This window comes from Sorex fumeus, unplaced genomic scaffold (genome assembly GCF_029834395.1).
Source record: "Sorex fumeus unplaced genomic scaffold, SorFum_2.1 ptg000013l, whole genome shotgun sequence".
Lineage (NCBI taxonomy): Eukaryota > Metazoa > Chordata > Mammalia > Eulipotyphla > Soricidae > Sorex > Sorex fumeus.
The window spans coordinates 15,786,199-15,803,264 of record NW_026606070.1 but is presented as its reverse complement, the minus strand read 5'-3'; the positions used below and the strand labels follow the sequence as shown (position 1 = coordinate 15,803,264).

Genomic DNA, 17,066 nt, shown 5'->3' with positions numbered 1-17,066 from the left:
ACAGATATCTTTCATATCTTATTTATTTCAGGAAGCATAATCCCTTCAGGCTCTATTCAAAGGTGCAATTTCATTTTTATCACAGAATAATATTCCACTAACTATACATACCACAGCTTCTTTATCCAGTCTGTCATTGGGTTCTTCTGATTCCACATTTGGGACATTGTAAGTAATATTGCTATGAACACAGGAAGCAAATGTCTGCTTTGTTTGTGGTTCTCCGTACAAATCTAAGACCTCATACATGCAACGCTCGTACCCTACCACTGGTCTACATCCCTAGCTCAATAATATCTATTTTCAATGAATAATTCTGAGGGGGTAAAAGCATTTAATGTTTAGAGTAAGCAAGCATGGTCCTATTGTAGCCTAGAATGCAAAATGGTTATGAAGATCTAAACAAGATTCTCTGAAGAACTTTTATGCTTATGGCTGACTATACCAAATTATTCTCAGAAATTTGGACATATGTATGCTTTCTTCTTTGCCAATTTGGTGAAGCTTAAGAAGGGGGGAGCAATATGTTTAATAATGAGAGAAAGGATAATATTATATCCTTTAATTGGGTCAGTTAGTAACATAAAAGATAGAGCTTTGTTGGACTTTGTACTCATGGACTCTTTTAGTCTCCTTTAAAGAACACATTAAAGGAAAACACATTACATTAAAACCAATAATTCAGAGCAAAATAGTGAGAGGAATAGGGTGGAAATAAAAAAATTCGGACACACAAAAAATGACATTAAGTCCTTAAAGCTTATTGTTGCCGGTTGTAGAGATAGATGGCTTATACCGTAAAGGATGTGGCTGGCACATATGTTGTTGCCTGTGTTTGTTGCCTCAGCATGACTGAGTCAGTAGGAGGCCCTGGTGAACCCCACATTCACCTGAAGTGAATCAGACTCTCAGCAACAACAGGCATGATCCCTGTACCAGCGAACAAAATAAAGACCATTATTGTTTAGATGTGGACTGTTTAAAATAATGTCATAATTTATAAATTACTTGGAGAAAAATAATCACTCAAGATACGATAAATATTATCAGTCAAATAAGTGAATAGCCTTGAATCCCTCCTCAGATAAATGCGAATGTTACATGATTAAATTAAATAGAGCTCCTTTTAAGAAAGTTGGTAAAGCCCTCTGTAATCATAAATCCTGGAATTCCCAAGGAAATTACTTCTAAGTAGTGAATAGCAGAAATATTTAACTCTAGGATTTTGAGCTTTGCTTTTTTTTATTTATTTCTATTATGTGTATGTATTTTTATTTACAGAAAAATCTGTAAGGTGACTTGTTAGGTAAGTCACCTGACTTATTGTTAATAAGTCTGAGTAATCAGACACCAAGATTTCCTCAAACAAAACAAAACAAGACAAAACAAAAATACAACTCAGCTGTTCTGAGGTTTGAGCCATTCATGAAACCAGGTGAGGGCTTTGTCAGCACACCTGTCACCAAAAAGATCTATCGTCAGCCCTGCCCACTTGAGACTAATAGACACTTGCATCCGTTGTTTTAATTGGATACTGGCAGAGAACAGAGTGTGAAACCAAGGAAGACATGCCCAAATGTGTTTTATTTTTGAAAATATAATGAAGATTTTGCTTAGGATTTTCTTCAAAGAAATCATCTTTGTTTGGTTTTTGTGTTTTTCTTTTCTTTTCTTTTTTTTTTTTTTAGAGAAGTGCTAGGAGGGGCTGGAGCAATAGCACAGTGGGTAGGGCGTTTGCCTTGCACGCGGCCGACCCGGGTTTGATTCCCAGCATCCCATTTGGTCCACCGAGCACCGCCAGGAGTAATTTCTGAGTGCATGAGCCAGGAGTAACCCCTGTGCATCGCAGGGTGTGACCCAAAAAGCAAAAGGAAAAAAAAAGAGAGAGAAGTGACAGAAAGAGTTGGATTGATTTTATTCCTGCATGGCAAGTGCAAACTGAAGTGTTGATAGCAATTCTTTTGGCCCACTTTTGTAGAAGGAAGTCAGTCCTGAATAGCTAAAGTAGGAGTCATCTCAAAAAATGCTTTTATTATTACTATTTATAGGTGATTTGCTCGAGCGGGCCCAGTAACGTCTCCATTGGAGACTTTGTTGTTACTGTGTTTGGCATATCGAATACTCTCGGTAGCTTGCCGGGCTCTCCGAGAGGGGCGGAGGAATCGAACTTGGATCGGCCATGTTGGCCGCTTGTAAGGTGAACGCCCTACCCGCTGTGCTATCGCTCCATAAAATAGTATAGCAGGACTTTCAAGTCAGAAGACTTATATTCAGTTTATTATTTGGTTAATACCCATAAGGTGACTTTAGGCAAGTTTCTTTTCCTAAGGCATTTAATTGCACTTTTCTATAAAATGAAATTAATAGTAGTACCTTCATTATATTATCCCCCATAAAATCCCCTATAAAGCCCCCATATAAAATCACTTTGAAGAGGGAAAATGAAGTACACAAAGTGCTTGGTGTATGTTCTGATAGCTTAAAAATAAATGATAATCACCATTACATTTTATGAATAATTGCTAATTGCCATTATTACTGCTATTGTTCATAGCCTTTATGGTTAGTAAGTAGCCATTAGGTAATCTTCATCCCTTTCTAAGCTACCATTAATGGGCATTTGGACCATTTTGCAAAAAGACTGTTCATCTCACGGGGTACTTTTAGAGTATTCCTGGGTAAGTGGTACTCATGAAAGATACTTACATGAGTACAACAGATTATTTAGACCAATAGAGATGAAATAGATATGAAATCTGTTTCTGGATTGTAAAATGACTATGGATTTTCGTTCTTGTTTTTGTTGTTGTGTTTTTGTTTGGGGACCACACCCAATAGTGCTCAAGGCTTACCCTTGGCTCTGTGCTCTTGGCTAGTTCTGGGGACCATATGTGGTGCAGAGTGTCAAACCCAGCTCAGCCACATGCAAAGCAAGGGCCCTGACCGCGGTACTATTTTTCCAGCCTCAAAAATGTATATTTTATGATGATTTATGTTTTGTAAAACCTCTTAAGATTAATGACTATGTATTTATCTCATAACCTAAATACTTATTGATAGCAGTTTGCATGGATACACCATGTTAGCAGAGTGAAAAATGATAGTGAGAGAATAAATACAGTTACATTTACACTAGAGTGAGTATTCTAAAAATAATAAAAGGAAGGCCTTTCATCACAACATGCTCTGCTAGTGAAAAATTTAGTCAATGAGTCAATAATATTTAAACTGGCGAATGTCTTTGTTTTTCAACACACTGGGATAGTATGTAATAATGAACCAGCAATTGCACAGATGGAGTTGTGATCCTGCAAACAGAGAAATGATTTTACAGGCAATGAAATAGGGGTCACTTACACACTAAAAAAAACTCTATTCATGGCCACAATAATATTGTAGAGGTTTTCTGTGTGTCTATGTGTTTGTATGTTTTGATGACAACTCTCTTCCTCTCTTACTGATTGATATCACTTTAATAAATTTTCATCACTTTGTTTTCTTTTCTCAATACGTCTTTTGCTTTTTTCCTTTCACATGCATTTAATTCTTGCTAATCTAGATTTTATACCTAGGTTTTCATTTACTGTCTATAGTTACAAAGCTGCAAGGGAAATTAGCTATGAAATCTGGTGTATGCATAACTTTTATGCTAAAATTCCCTTTTCTCAAAAATGGAATAGCTAGTAATTAAATTAGCAAGAGCAATAGCTGATATCCTTTATACTGTGTCTTCATGCTTACATAGCCAAGGTACGTAAGGTGATTCGGTACAAAGACAAAACTTAAAACTGACAAATGACCAGGCGAAGGTCAATTCACAATATCTTATTTCATCTCCAATATCCCAACTTAGAAAATTGCTAATATGATGAAGCATAAATAGTATGTGCTTTGGAGTATGGAGAGCGAGTTTGAAATTTAGCTTTAGTAAGCATGTGACCTAGAAGTTGTCTCTCTGACTGCTTAGTATTAACAGTTTCATAATTTCTTACCTGCTTTAGTAATAGTGTTTGCTCCTAGAGGTTACTATAAGGATTAAATGAAAATTTTTGAAAAATTTTCATCTAATAGAATCTAAATTAAAAATATTCTTGTCCCAGACAATTTAATGTTTGCATTGTGTTATTTTAAAGGAACTCAGACAGTGACTTTTCCAACAGAAGCATACGTGATTTCCAAAAGAATCAGTCTTCTGCTGGAAGACTAACCCCCCATATTTATAAATAATAAAGATGAGTGTTGAATCCATGTTTTAAAATAGCTGATATGATCAGTGCCTCATATAATTTAAGTATTCTTTTGTTGAATCTCAAGACTACAAAGTGTTGTCCTCTTTATATAGGCAATTTGGAAAGGCTTTGAAATCCTAGAAGTGAGATATTTAGTTCCTAAGAGGAACTAAATTTACTCAAAAACATAGGTGCTAGAAACTTTTATATAGGAAACAAGGACATACGCTTTTGTTCTTTTTATTTCTCTCTTTTTCTGCCTATTTATTCCTTCCTTTTCTGCCATCAGCAAAAATTTACTCAAGGTGTATTTCATTGATTTTGAAGAATTGGGCAACTTTTAGTGGAGTAAAATGGCATACAAATTAATTTTCATGAAATATTTTGTTTTTTTAAAATAATATTATATTTTTAATGAACAAGGTCAGACTTTTAGTTGATTCAGACTTTAGAGCTACATTCCTAGGTGTAAACATTAAGTCTGGTATTTCTGTTTATTCACTTAATGTGTCAAGGGTTCAGTGACTATATGCTTAAGGACACATGTTAATTTGGAAAGGATCAAAAAATAAGCTTCTGATCAGAGGTTGGTTTTGTACCTGGAGGAGAACGAAGGTTTGCAAAAGTGATAAACAAATTAGAGTAACATAAAAGTTGCCTAAAAGGAATGGACACCATGATTTTTTTTTACACCATGCTTTATTGTTAACAGAGGGCATATATTTTGTTGATTCGTTATTAATTATTACAGGGAGAACTGTTTAATAATGATTGACTAAGATGAATAAAGATTTTGTTAGGCTCGGAGTATGTCATTGCCTATAGTATCTCTAAATCAACAATTAGCTTTTCCTCACATGGAACTGTAAGACTGGGTCTAGTGGCTGAAAGGAACCTTGACTTCCATTTCCACATATTTATATATTGTCTACACCATGAGGTTTCTAAGTATTCAACATGATTGTCACAAGAGTAAAATTCTATTACCATGCTTTCTAGATAGTTTTTCTATTATCTTATTACATTTTATGCTTCAGAATATTATAACTATTAAACATTCAGATCTGGCTAACATTTATAAAATGCCAAGTGCCAGATGTTTTGTAGGGGATTATAATAAGCTACATTTTTTTGTGAATAATACATATTTTCTGTTATTATATAATTTCTTATTATATTATATACATGTCAATCATAGCATATAAATACCCATACATATTTAGTAAGCACATATACCTTGTATAATAACCGACATTCTTCTGGGGAATGAAGTTCTGCTTTATCCATTTCATAAGGCTGTTAGCTGCCACCTGTTTAGATCTTTCCTTTTACTAGCCAGTATGCTAAAAATTTGGTCCCTGTCTTATGCATTTCATAGAGTAATGGTGTAGTGAAGGGTTTTAAATCCAATTTCATAAATGGAAAAGCTGCAGTTGAGAGGAGAGAGACAACATCCTTAAGATCAAACGAGTTGAATGGCGGACACTGCTTCAGAAGGTGACGAAACCTTATTCTTTAGTGTTTCTTTCATCGCCTTGTACTGTGGGGGAATGTCACAACAGATGGATCTGTCTCAATGGCCAGATGTTTCTCTTGCTCTCTGGCCTTAAAGTGGCCTTTGTGCATATTCCTGATGGTACAGTTCCTGCTAATGTGTAAAGTAGAGGAGTCATAGGGTAGTTCCTGGTGCCAAGTTATTAAGAAGATAAAGTCGGACAACCTCAAGCAGTGCGCTTGATAGCCCCTAGGCAAGAGGTACACTAGCTACGGCACGTGGATATATGTGTGCTCAAAACTCCTACAGTCTAAGCATCAAGAAAAGTTAGGTCTCAATGGAAAACTCACAAGCAAATTTCTAAATGTTCATTAGTGACTATGTTTATCACCCACATTCCAAAGCATCAGCTTGAATTTGATACCAGGGAAGGAGGATCAAGAAGTGAAAATCCAAGTAACATAAAACGAACAACCTGTGGAAACTCCCTGAAACCAAGTCTGGAACACAGACTGTCCCAGTTAAGGAGCTAATTCTAAACTAGTTGAATTTCTCGGGCAGGGTTTCTTTGCTTCCTAAGCCTTGATGCTGAACAAATAGTGAAGAGAAAGTACAGTGTGTTTTGGCTTTTCTGTTTGACCTTTCCAAAATTCTAATTAAAGATATTGCATATTCTCTATTTACTGACCCTTCTTGGGTTTTTTTTTTTTTTTGTTTTTTTGGATTAAGATTTTTTTTGGGGGGGGGGCGGGGGAAGAAGGGAGGGCTGTACACCCAGCAGAGCTTAGGGATTACTCCTGGCTCTGTGCTCAGGAGTCACTTCTGGCAAGGTGTGGGGAACTATATCTGGTGCCAGGGAGCAAATCCAGGCAAACGTGCAGGGCAAATGCCCTACTCCACTGTATTAGCTTTCCAGCTATGGTCATTCAGCAATAATTGGTTCCCCAAAGATTCACATCACATGTGTCTAGATTCAAGTAATGACAAATGGCTTTTGTAGATGACTCTGCAATTGAGAGTGATCATTTTCTCTTTTTTGACTTTCCATGTGCAGAAAGTATGAACCTTACCATAGTCTGCCGCTACATATTTACGGAAGTGCTTGTTTATATATGTTTTTTGAAATATTGCTCTTGAAGAAGATGCTTATTTAAATAAATAAGAAAAGTTTATACTTTTTTGCCACCCTTTTGGTATGGGTCTTTGGGATTTTAACAACAAATTGTGCTTTAATAGCGTGTCTCAGAGGAAAACTGAAAAGAGAAAAAGAATTTAGATGAACAAAATGGATGCGTATCTGAAATTGAGAGCAGTTACTAAAAGTTCAGATTGGAATCCTATTTTTAACTCCTTTTGGTCTTTATCTGTCATGCATTTCACAAAGGAACTTGAATATCTTTCCCCCTCACTCCTTACTCCTTGTTTTTATGCAGAGACGCGTACTGCAGTAAGACCTTCACTTTGGTGACAGGAAGCTTATAAAATTGCAATTATATTATAAGAATTGAACTCAGAAAGAGCAGCTTCCTACATGCCATCTAAGCAGTCTCTGTTTTTCACATATTATTTTGATTCAACGGCTTGGACGGTTAGACCTTTCAGCTCACATTGGTGGCTACTCTCCTGCCTTGAATTCAGTGACTAAGATCAAAGCAATTTACAAAAATTTTGATCATTATAAATACTGGATAGGAATGTAATAAATGCTGAGTTGAACAAAGTTTTGATACAAATTTGGCTTCAGAGTAACTGTATAATCCTATTCAGGAAACCTAGAAACCTTTCATATTTTGCTTCAGAATCCCATGAAATGTAAACCAGGTATCAGTGGATCCCTAAACCATGTGCTTAGGTATGTTTTCAAGTGAGCAAGAGAAATAATTCAAGAAAATGCACTTAAACTTTGTAGAGGAAAATAGTAATACCAATCTGAATTTAGTAATAATAATAATAATCATAATAATAATGTATTAGACAACTGCTTTCTTTTGGACTGGATCCGTGTTTGATGTTATTGTTTGGGTCAAGCATCTTTTAGCCTAATTTGAATCTATCTCTAACCTGTAATTAAAAACAATAGGAAAGCAGGTGCTTCACTATTATTATTATTATTATTATTAGTAGTAGTAGTAGTAGTAGTAGTAGTAGTTTTTTCTTTTTGGATCACACTAGGCAATGCTCAGGGGCTACTCCTGGCTCTGCGCTCGGGTCAGGAAGTACCACTGACAGTGCTTGGGGGACCATGTGGGATGCAAAGGATCAAACCCAGGTCAGCTGCATGCAAGGTAAACGCCCTACCCGCTGTACTATCACTTTAGCCCCCCAAACAGATGCCTTTCAAGCATTCTTATTTCACTGATAAAAGGCAGGTCTTGTGGTTGGCTAGTTTTAACAATCCCAGACCCTTTAAAGATCAGCATGGATTCCAACTGAGAAAAACTGATTCAACCTAAGTATTTTCTCCCCTTTAATGTTGTTGTTTTAGTATTGGTGTCAAACCCAATGGTGCTCAGGGGATACTCCTTCTCAGAAGATACTCCTGCTCAGAGGTTACCCTCAGCAATGCCTGGGGGTCAGGCAGTGTCAGAGATGGATTTCATCCTTCCTTCCCAGCATGTGCTCAGTTCATTGAGCTCCCTCTCCATTTTGTCTCTATTTTTTGACAACATTTTTATTTTTCAGCTTTATTGAATGATTGATAAATAAAATAAAATGAAAATATAGCAAAGCATATGCAATGTGATAGTTTGATATGTACTTTGTAAAAGGATTCCTACTATCAAGTCAATATATATATATATATATATATATATCACCTTATTTATTTATCTAAATTTTTTTGGTGAGAACACTTATGTTCTGTTCTCAAAGCCAATTTCACTTAAAAATAAAACATGTATTGTTGGGACCAGAGAGATAATACGGTAGATAAAGCACTTACCTTGCATGCGGCCAACCCTAATTCCATATGTGCACCACATATGGTGTCTCTGAGCACCACCATGAGTGAGTCCCAAGCACAGAATCATGAGTAAGCCCTGAGTGCTGACAGGAGTGGCTCACTCCTCCCCCAAATAAATAAATAGATACAAGAGGTATTTGTCGTCAACAATAGTCACCATATTTTACATTAGATCCTCCTCACACCTCTAATTATTGGAAGTTTATAGTCTTCTCTCAGCCTGTCCATATATCTCCCTCCACCAAGCCCCTTGCAAATACCAGTCCACTGTTTTTACTCCCCCTTCTTCCTATTCCACCTGTAAGGGATATCGTAGTATTTGTTTTTTTCTGTCTGGTTTATCTCACTTAACCTAATCACCTTGGGGTTCGTCCATATTATTGAAAATGACAGGATTTCCTTCTTTTTAAATATAAATAACGAGTAGAAATGAGGGCCAGGAGGTCTGGTCGATGGTTGGAGGCTTGCCACAAGTCGTGGGGTGAGGGAAGTTAGGACAGAGATGAGAACTCTATGACAGTGGTATCTGGAATGGATCACTCTGGACAAGAACTGAATGCTGGAAGTAGGTAAAGGGATCTACATGATCATCTTTCAGGACCTGTATTGCAAACTCTAATGCCATGAGGAAAAAGAGAGAGAATGCAAGAGTGGGCAGAGTGAAGAAAATAGCCTGCAAGAGAGGCTGATGGGGAGGGAGGGGCAGCCAAGGATGGTGAGAGGAAAACTAGGAACACTGGTGGTGGTACAATGGTTACCCGACGGGTGTTGGCACGAGCATTGGAACATTAAAACCCAATAACAAACAACTTTGTAACTGTGTTTCTCACAGTGATTCAATGAAAAAGAAGAAAAGAGGAGGATTAATAATGAATATTTTTTTATTTCCTGTTAGTTAAGTACCAGGCAGTGCAAATTCTAGTGAAATTAGTGATCTAGTGAAATTTCTAGTGAAATTAGGATCTCTTTTCTTCTGACTTCAAGGACTATATTCTAAATTTCAGCAATCAATTAGACCTGTTTGTTTCTCCTTAAAAGTATATGTAGGTACTACTTTAAACACAGCAAACTTAAGAAACAGTCTTGGAGGTAGACCAAACAGTAATTCACAATTTGGATGTTAAATGAACTCTGTGATCCTCAAAGATGTATACCTGATGAGTGTTTTATAAGGTAAAAAGGTAAAAAAAGATGATGAGTATTTTATAATATTTTTATATTTTATCTAAGTAGCAATTTATCTTATAATGCATAAAGCTTCACTAAAAAAATGTCTTATATGGTATTGTTTATATGCTAAAGAAAAAATGGTTTAATTATAAGACACTTTTCTGTGCTGTATTTTAATTTTATGCTTATAAATAGAAACAAGAATGATTGACTTAATGAATTAGGATCCTTTGCAAGTTACACCTTAATGAATCTACAAATGATGCCAAATTAATGAACTTATTTTAAGTTATTTAGCAATTTATCCCCATTATATTTATAATTTAGTATTTAGTAATTTTGGTCTTCACACATTTTTGCAAAGATATACTTTCTTGTGAGTCCAAAATTCCACATCTGTTAATTCTTAATTAGTAAAACTTCAATAAGTGAGAATTGACTGTAAATGAGAAAATCATCAGCTTGCTTATTAACAGCCATTTCTTCTACTAGGCAAATAAGTGGAGTGCCTTTTCAAAAAAGGCAGTTTTGTTGGAAACCTAAAACAGATTTTAATGCCCTGTCCTTAAATATTTGTCTAGGTTGCTAATTATGCATTTTGGCTATTTCAATTTTTTTTGTCAATTTTTTGTTACAGTTAATATCTCAATACCTAATGATACCACATTGGCTCCCGAGGAGTTGCCAAGTATTCCTTCTATTGACATGGTAAGTGACTTAACATTTCAAACCACTTTGTGTTGTGATCTCTAATTATAATATTCATGTGCTCTAATTATAATATTCAGACTATCATGTCCCCTACCCTTCAGCAATCTTAGCATTAGCACATATGTAATTGTCAATAATAGTGAAGAGACCAGAAAAGCACTTCCTGCCCTAGTCAGTTTGATTGTTTTGTTTTGTTTCGTTTTCTGTTTAAGTTAGAGTGAATATCTGCAGCATGGTTTTTAAATATTCTTGGGAGCGTAGCTAATATTTCTTATTGACTTACCTTGAACTATTTTTCACAAGGGAAAGTAAGAGAAGCCGAACAAATGAGGGCGTGGTCGCCTCTGTTTCTAATATAAGAATTCTACCAAATGGGGCTGTGTTTCTTTCACTAAGCATAATTGTAGCAGGACCTTTCTCTTGTCACTTAGAAAGACTCTGCCTCTGTCACATGATATCCTTTCCCATGACTTGTAACCAAGGATCTTTAAGAAAGTGGAGCTGAGCTTTAAAAAATGAGCTATTTTGCATGGAAAGTCACACACTGGAAGGGGACTTTTGTGTTGGCCAAAAAGGGGAAAGTGCTTTTTCAGACTCCTAATTGTGTTCCTTCTACACTGGATATGGAATCTTACCAAAGAATATCAATCTCTCAGTTGTAAAGACAGGAGCCATAATACTTTGTATTGACAGAGTGCCCATCTCTCAGGAAACCAGACTACTTCTGCAGATATTATATTATATAATGAGTACCCACAACATCCCTTTCAAAAATGATGCTTTGTATCTTTCTTGGACAACTCTCACTTGACCCTGTTTCACTCTGTTTTCATGTTCTTTGGCTCTTTTGACTTCTCTCAGTACTATTAATGTTTTTCTCTGACTTTCCTCAAACTTTGCTTCTCTATTTCCTTTATATTTCATTTATCTACATGTCCCTGATTATGTGTATGAAAAAATGATATATATATATGTATTCATAAATATTTTAAGGGCCACATTTTAAGAAGGGATTTTCAATCTTTGAATCATACTCTTACTTCCAAAATGGTTTTGACTGAAATACATAGAAAATACTTCCTGCTGTATTTTAAATAATTTTAATTAAAATATTAAAAAATTAGATGTACATTAGACTGCTGATTTAAATGAACATTAATAAAACACTTCCTTAGACATATTTTTATAAAGATTATTTCCTAACTTGATTATTTTTATAACTGTTCAATGAAAGACTTATAATTAATAAATCCTAAGTCCCATCTTTGGGCCAGTTGTGGAGACTTCAGAAAATGAAATAAAATTAGAATATAATGTCACTTAGTCTCTGGAAACAACTGGAGCTATGGTGACTTCTTGCTGAATGATGAGAAAAACATACCTGGATGACAATTTAACGACTGTGTTTTATAGCCTCTGATAGAGATCAGATGTTTTACATAGATTATCCTTATTATAAATTTCAATATGTGTAATAATCATTAGCATGGCATAATTATTAGCCAGGTATAATTCTGTTTAATTTTTAAAAGAGTATGATAACTGAGACATCAGAAGGTAAATATTTAAGTTAGTAAAACAAGGATTAAATTGTGTTTGAGTGGTCGCAAGATTTGTGATATGCTTTACAAATTAATGCTTCGAACTTTTCGAATTTAAATATTTACTCTTTCATTTTCTCTGAGTGTTCTTTATTTCAGAGTAACAGTACTTCATGTGTGCACTAATCATACCTTAATTTAAGTGTAATTTCTATATTTATTACCTCTAGAGAAAAATTCAGACAAATATGTATATGTGCATACGTATTTATATAATTTGTCTAATTACAAAGGGAAATTTTTATTCTACTCTTCGTATCTTTTTCTATCCATACAAACTCCCTATGTAATCACAACTTAATTTAAGTGTAATTTCTATATTTATTCCTCTAGAGAAAAATTCAAACAAATATATATGTGTGCATGTGTATGATTACAAAGGGAAACTTTTATTCTACTCTTCATATCTTTTTCTTATCCATGCAGACTCCCTATATATATTATACATACACACAAGATCTGCACAAAATTCATATCACACAGTGTATATAGGTAGATGATCTAGTTCTAAATATTAAAGAGGTAATATACTTTATTGTCAACAGTAATTAGTGTTGTTTATTTTCTCTTCAGCTTTTTACATTATTTGTTCATGATCTTTACCATAACTTTGTATTGTTATGTTACCTATTTTATAGATAAAGTTTAACTCACTTTTGAATCCCCAGTATGTCGTAAAATTACTATTTGAACTTGGGATTTTCTAACTCCCATATATGTTTTCGAAGAAACTAATATAGTGTCCCTTGTCAAAGGCTTTAAAGAGAGTGAGTTCTTATCATATTGGCCTCAGCAAATGCAGAACACTATTCCTTATCAGACAGTGGAACTTTCTCAGTTTCTCATTTGTGAAATAGTGATTCAGATAGAATCTACCTCAATGGTGCCATAAGGATCAAATTGATCTATAGCCAAGACTGCTTAGTGACTTTCCTGAATATAGCTCTCAATTAAAGCAACTTAGAATAATCATTCTAATCAAGTATTAGTATCATTTCATAAGGTCATACTTCTTCCATAACTCAGACTGGTGGAGAGACCGGCCACTCAAAGGTCTTGAATTCAGTATCTGCCTTCTCTGATGCTCTGAACATGTTCTATTTGGACAGTCACCAGGGCTACTTCATTTTCTTCTCTCCCTTTTAGGCATAATTAGATCATGAAAGAAGATGCTATATTAAAAAAAAAGTGACATGCAACCTTTGAGCGTCCCTGAGAACATTCTTTCAGAGGAAGGAAGGCCTTTCCCCTTCAACCTCATTAACATGAAGACAGGCTTTTTTCTTAGTAGCAGGATTGTGTTTTCTGGGTAAAAGAGTGTGCATGTGTGTGTGGGGGGGGGGGGAGGTGATGGTCATTAGAATGTGTAGGCAGTGATTAGAACTCTAGAATAACCTTATCTTAAGATAAAAAGACAAGCTTCTCATTCCCACTTTTGTTGGCATCGCTTCATTGTTGTTTCTCTGTATCTTCATCAGTTTTCCTGTAGGTTTCTTACTATATCCCTTCAGTCTGCAAATGAAGTTCTTTAAAATATCCACATAAAATTTTGAAATTAATAACACATTTCCCATAGAGTATTTACGCGACAAACTGTGAGACCCGCTTCTTCCCCCTTACCAGCCTGCAGACCGAGAGAACAGATTTAAAAATCTAATGTCAGTCTCTTCAGAGGACATAATTGAGTGAATCCAGTTAGTATTTGTTCTGCTTATTTATTTATTTTGTGCCATGTCCGGCGATGTTCAGGACCTACTCCTGGTCTGTGCTCAGGAATCACTCCTGGCAGGGCTTGTAGGGTTATATGTGATGTTGGGAGTTCAACCCTGGTTGGCTACACATAAGGCAAGCACCCTGCCCACTTGCACACTACCCACTACCTACCCCCTATTCACAAAATATTAATTTTTATTTTTTAAATTAGAATACACAGTTCTTGTATTCACTCTCGACAGTCCTAAGCTCCGTGTAACTACTACATGAAACAAGATTGAGGACTTAGTTCCATCATTCCAGAAAGTCTTCAGCATCTTGTTAAATGCCTCAGCATTCTGATTCTTGGGAGATTTTTTTTTTTTGTCCTACTAGTTCTGTCTTCAGAGGGCTGAGAGATACCTTAGCCCTTTTAGAATGTTTCAGCCTTCCATCAGGAAATTGGCTTTCTGGCATTTGGTGAGGATTCTGGGTGTCTAGATTGAGGGCTGAGGGGAAGGGGAGGTTCAGGGCTTTGGGATGGAGGGACTACCCTGGCTGTGCTCGGGGGTCACTCTGGGATCAGAAGCTTGTGTTTGACACCTGCAAGGAAAACACCTTACCCACTATATTCTCTGGCCCTGGTGGTCTCCTCCCTTCCCCCGCCCAGTTTTTCTGATGCATATATTTTCATTCAGCAAAAATCAAAGAAAGTTTGATTGATAACTGCAAGCTCAGTCTATGTTTAGGCCACCTCAGAACTCTAAATGTGTCACCCTAGTGTACATACAGTCTATATATGACTATTAAAAACCCATTGAGAATGTGGGAGGTGGGAGTGTGGGTGTGTGTCACAGAGCATACACCATGCACACTTGAGGCCCAGGATTGGTCACTGGAGCTCAGCAGCCCCCAACGCCCAGCCGGTACTGGCAGGTGTGGTACCTGAAACAATAAACAATTCATTGACAATTCAACTTACTACTCTGTCTTGGTGAATTTACCTTCACTTGCCATTTTTTTCAAGGATGGACAACTATGGGCTTTACTTTCCTATGAAAGTCTTGTAACTTTGGGGAATTTATTTATTTTTCGATCTAATCCACAATCTACTATCTCTGGTGGATATTTTTTATTATAATTTTTAAAAAGTATTTAGACACCGGGCTGGAGCTATAGCACAGCGGTAGGGCATTTGCCTTGAGCGCGGCCGACCCGGCCAAGCTGGGTTTGATTCCTTCACCCCTCTTAGAGAGCCCGGCAAGCTACCGAGAGTATCTCACCTGCACAGCAAAGCCTGGCAAGCTACCTGTGACATATTCGATATGCCAAACACAGTAACAAGTCTCACAATGGAGATGTTACTGGGCCCACTCGAGCAAATTGATAAACGGGAGGACAGTGACAGTGATTTAGACACTGTGATTGATATAGTTGTTTACAGGAGGTTTTCAGGCTCACAGTGTTGCCTCCAATTCCAGCACCCCATATCCCCTTGTTTCTATCAGTTATGCCAGATTTTCTCCCAGCACCATCCCCCCACCAACCCTTTTACTGTTGCATTTTTATGTTTAATTGTTGTGGTTGGAGCCCATGGTTATGGTACATGGGAAACTAATGGTTTTGATATTAATGTGGAGAGACACATAAATTATGACTTGATAGTTTATCCACATTAGTTTTAGGTTGGGAGTAACAGTTTCCAAACCCTTTTATTTGAGGAAGCATGGGAGTCATTTGGGCCATAACCTGCTATGCTCAGGGTTTATGCCTGGTTCCATGCTTAGGGATCACTCCTGTTGGTGCTCAGGGGACCATATGTCATGTCATGAATCATACCCAGGTCAACTGCATGCAAGTGAAGCGCGTCATCCACTGTACTATCTCTTCAGCACCTCCTAAGAGGTTTTATCTTCATCACAAGCAGACTATCAGATAATTTTGATATTTTACAGTTCATCTACGCAAAACATCTACAATACATATGCAATATGCATCTTAATAGATCATAAAGTGATGTTGCAATAAAACTGTCTTAGCCCCACTAGGGGGAAAATTCTATATAAATACACAAACTGCCTAACTTTGGGAATTTTTTTGTGACATTCTCATTTTTAAATGTTTTACAAATGTATTCACCTTACTGTTTGATTGCTAAGAAGAGCAGTGTTAAAACTTTCATTTTTTTCTTATGTTACCTAGTGAAGCAAATTACTACTTTTTTATTGAATCACCATGAGATACAGTTACAAAGATTTCATATTTAAGTTTCAGTCATACAGTGATTTAACACCCATCCCTCCATCAGTAAACCTTCTCCACCACCAATATCCCCAGTATAACCGCCCCCCACCATCCAAACCCCCCCCTTGCCTCTATGGCAGACAGTTTCCCCCATTCTCTCTCTCTCTCTCTCTCTCTCTCTCTCTCTCTCTCTCTCTCTCTCTCTCTCTCCTTTGGAGCATTATGGTTTGTAGTATAGATAATGAGAGGCTATCACGTTTGGTCCATTATCTTCTTTCAGCACACATCTCCAATCCCAAGCCATCTCCAACCATCATTGACTTAGTGATCCCCTCTCTATTTCAACTGCCTTCTCCCCTAGCTCATGAGGCAGGGTGAAGCAAATAATTTCTGCTTTGAGATGCTGCTGATCATGGGACTGAAAACTAAAATGGTCTCATAAATTCTTCTTGACAGTCAGACATGAAAGTAAAACTGCTTTGACTCAATGTGCCCTGTGGGTGATTTTCATAGGAAGTGGAATGTCATATTAATCTTGCGTGTAACATCCATTTGATTTTTCTCCCATTGAAGAAGTCAAGTACAAAGTCATTCTTTTCTTAAATCACCTCAAAGAGTAAATGTTCCTACTTTTAAAATATTATGGAGAGTTTCAAACATTCAGTAAAAGATAAAATAGTGCAATAATTATCACTGTACCCATCATCTAACTTCAATGACTGCCAACATTTTCAAAATAACCCCCCACTTTTTTGTTTGGGAAGAATGCTACTCAATTTAAAATTTTAAATGAATTCTATGACATATGTTTGATTCTTAAGATTTACAAATAATTATAACTCAATATAACCAGCATAATTTTCTTGACTGAATTTTTTAAAAGAATTAATTGAAATTGTTTTCATGAGATTGATCTCCAGTAAGACTCTCAGCATCTTGATTTCATCTTCCTTAATCCTTTT

General features: G+C 36.2%; 1 protein-coding gene across 2 annotated transcripts in view; it reads left to right on the top strand.

The window, feature by feature from the left end:
- SLC4A4 (solute carrier family 4 member 4) overlaps window positions 1–17,066 on the top strand; it is a 346,379-nt gene that overhangs the window by 259,033 nt on the left and 70,280 nt on the right. For both annotated transcript variants that reach the window (XM_056111484.1, XM_056111485.1), the window contains exon 14: window positions 10,494–10,564. In XM_056111484.1, the coding sequence (XP_055967459.1) occupies window positions 10,494–10,564 (71 nt within the window). The remainder of the gene's footprint in view (window positions 1–10,493; window positions 10,565–17,066) is intronic.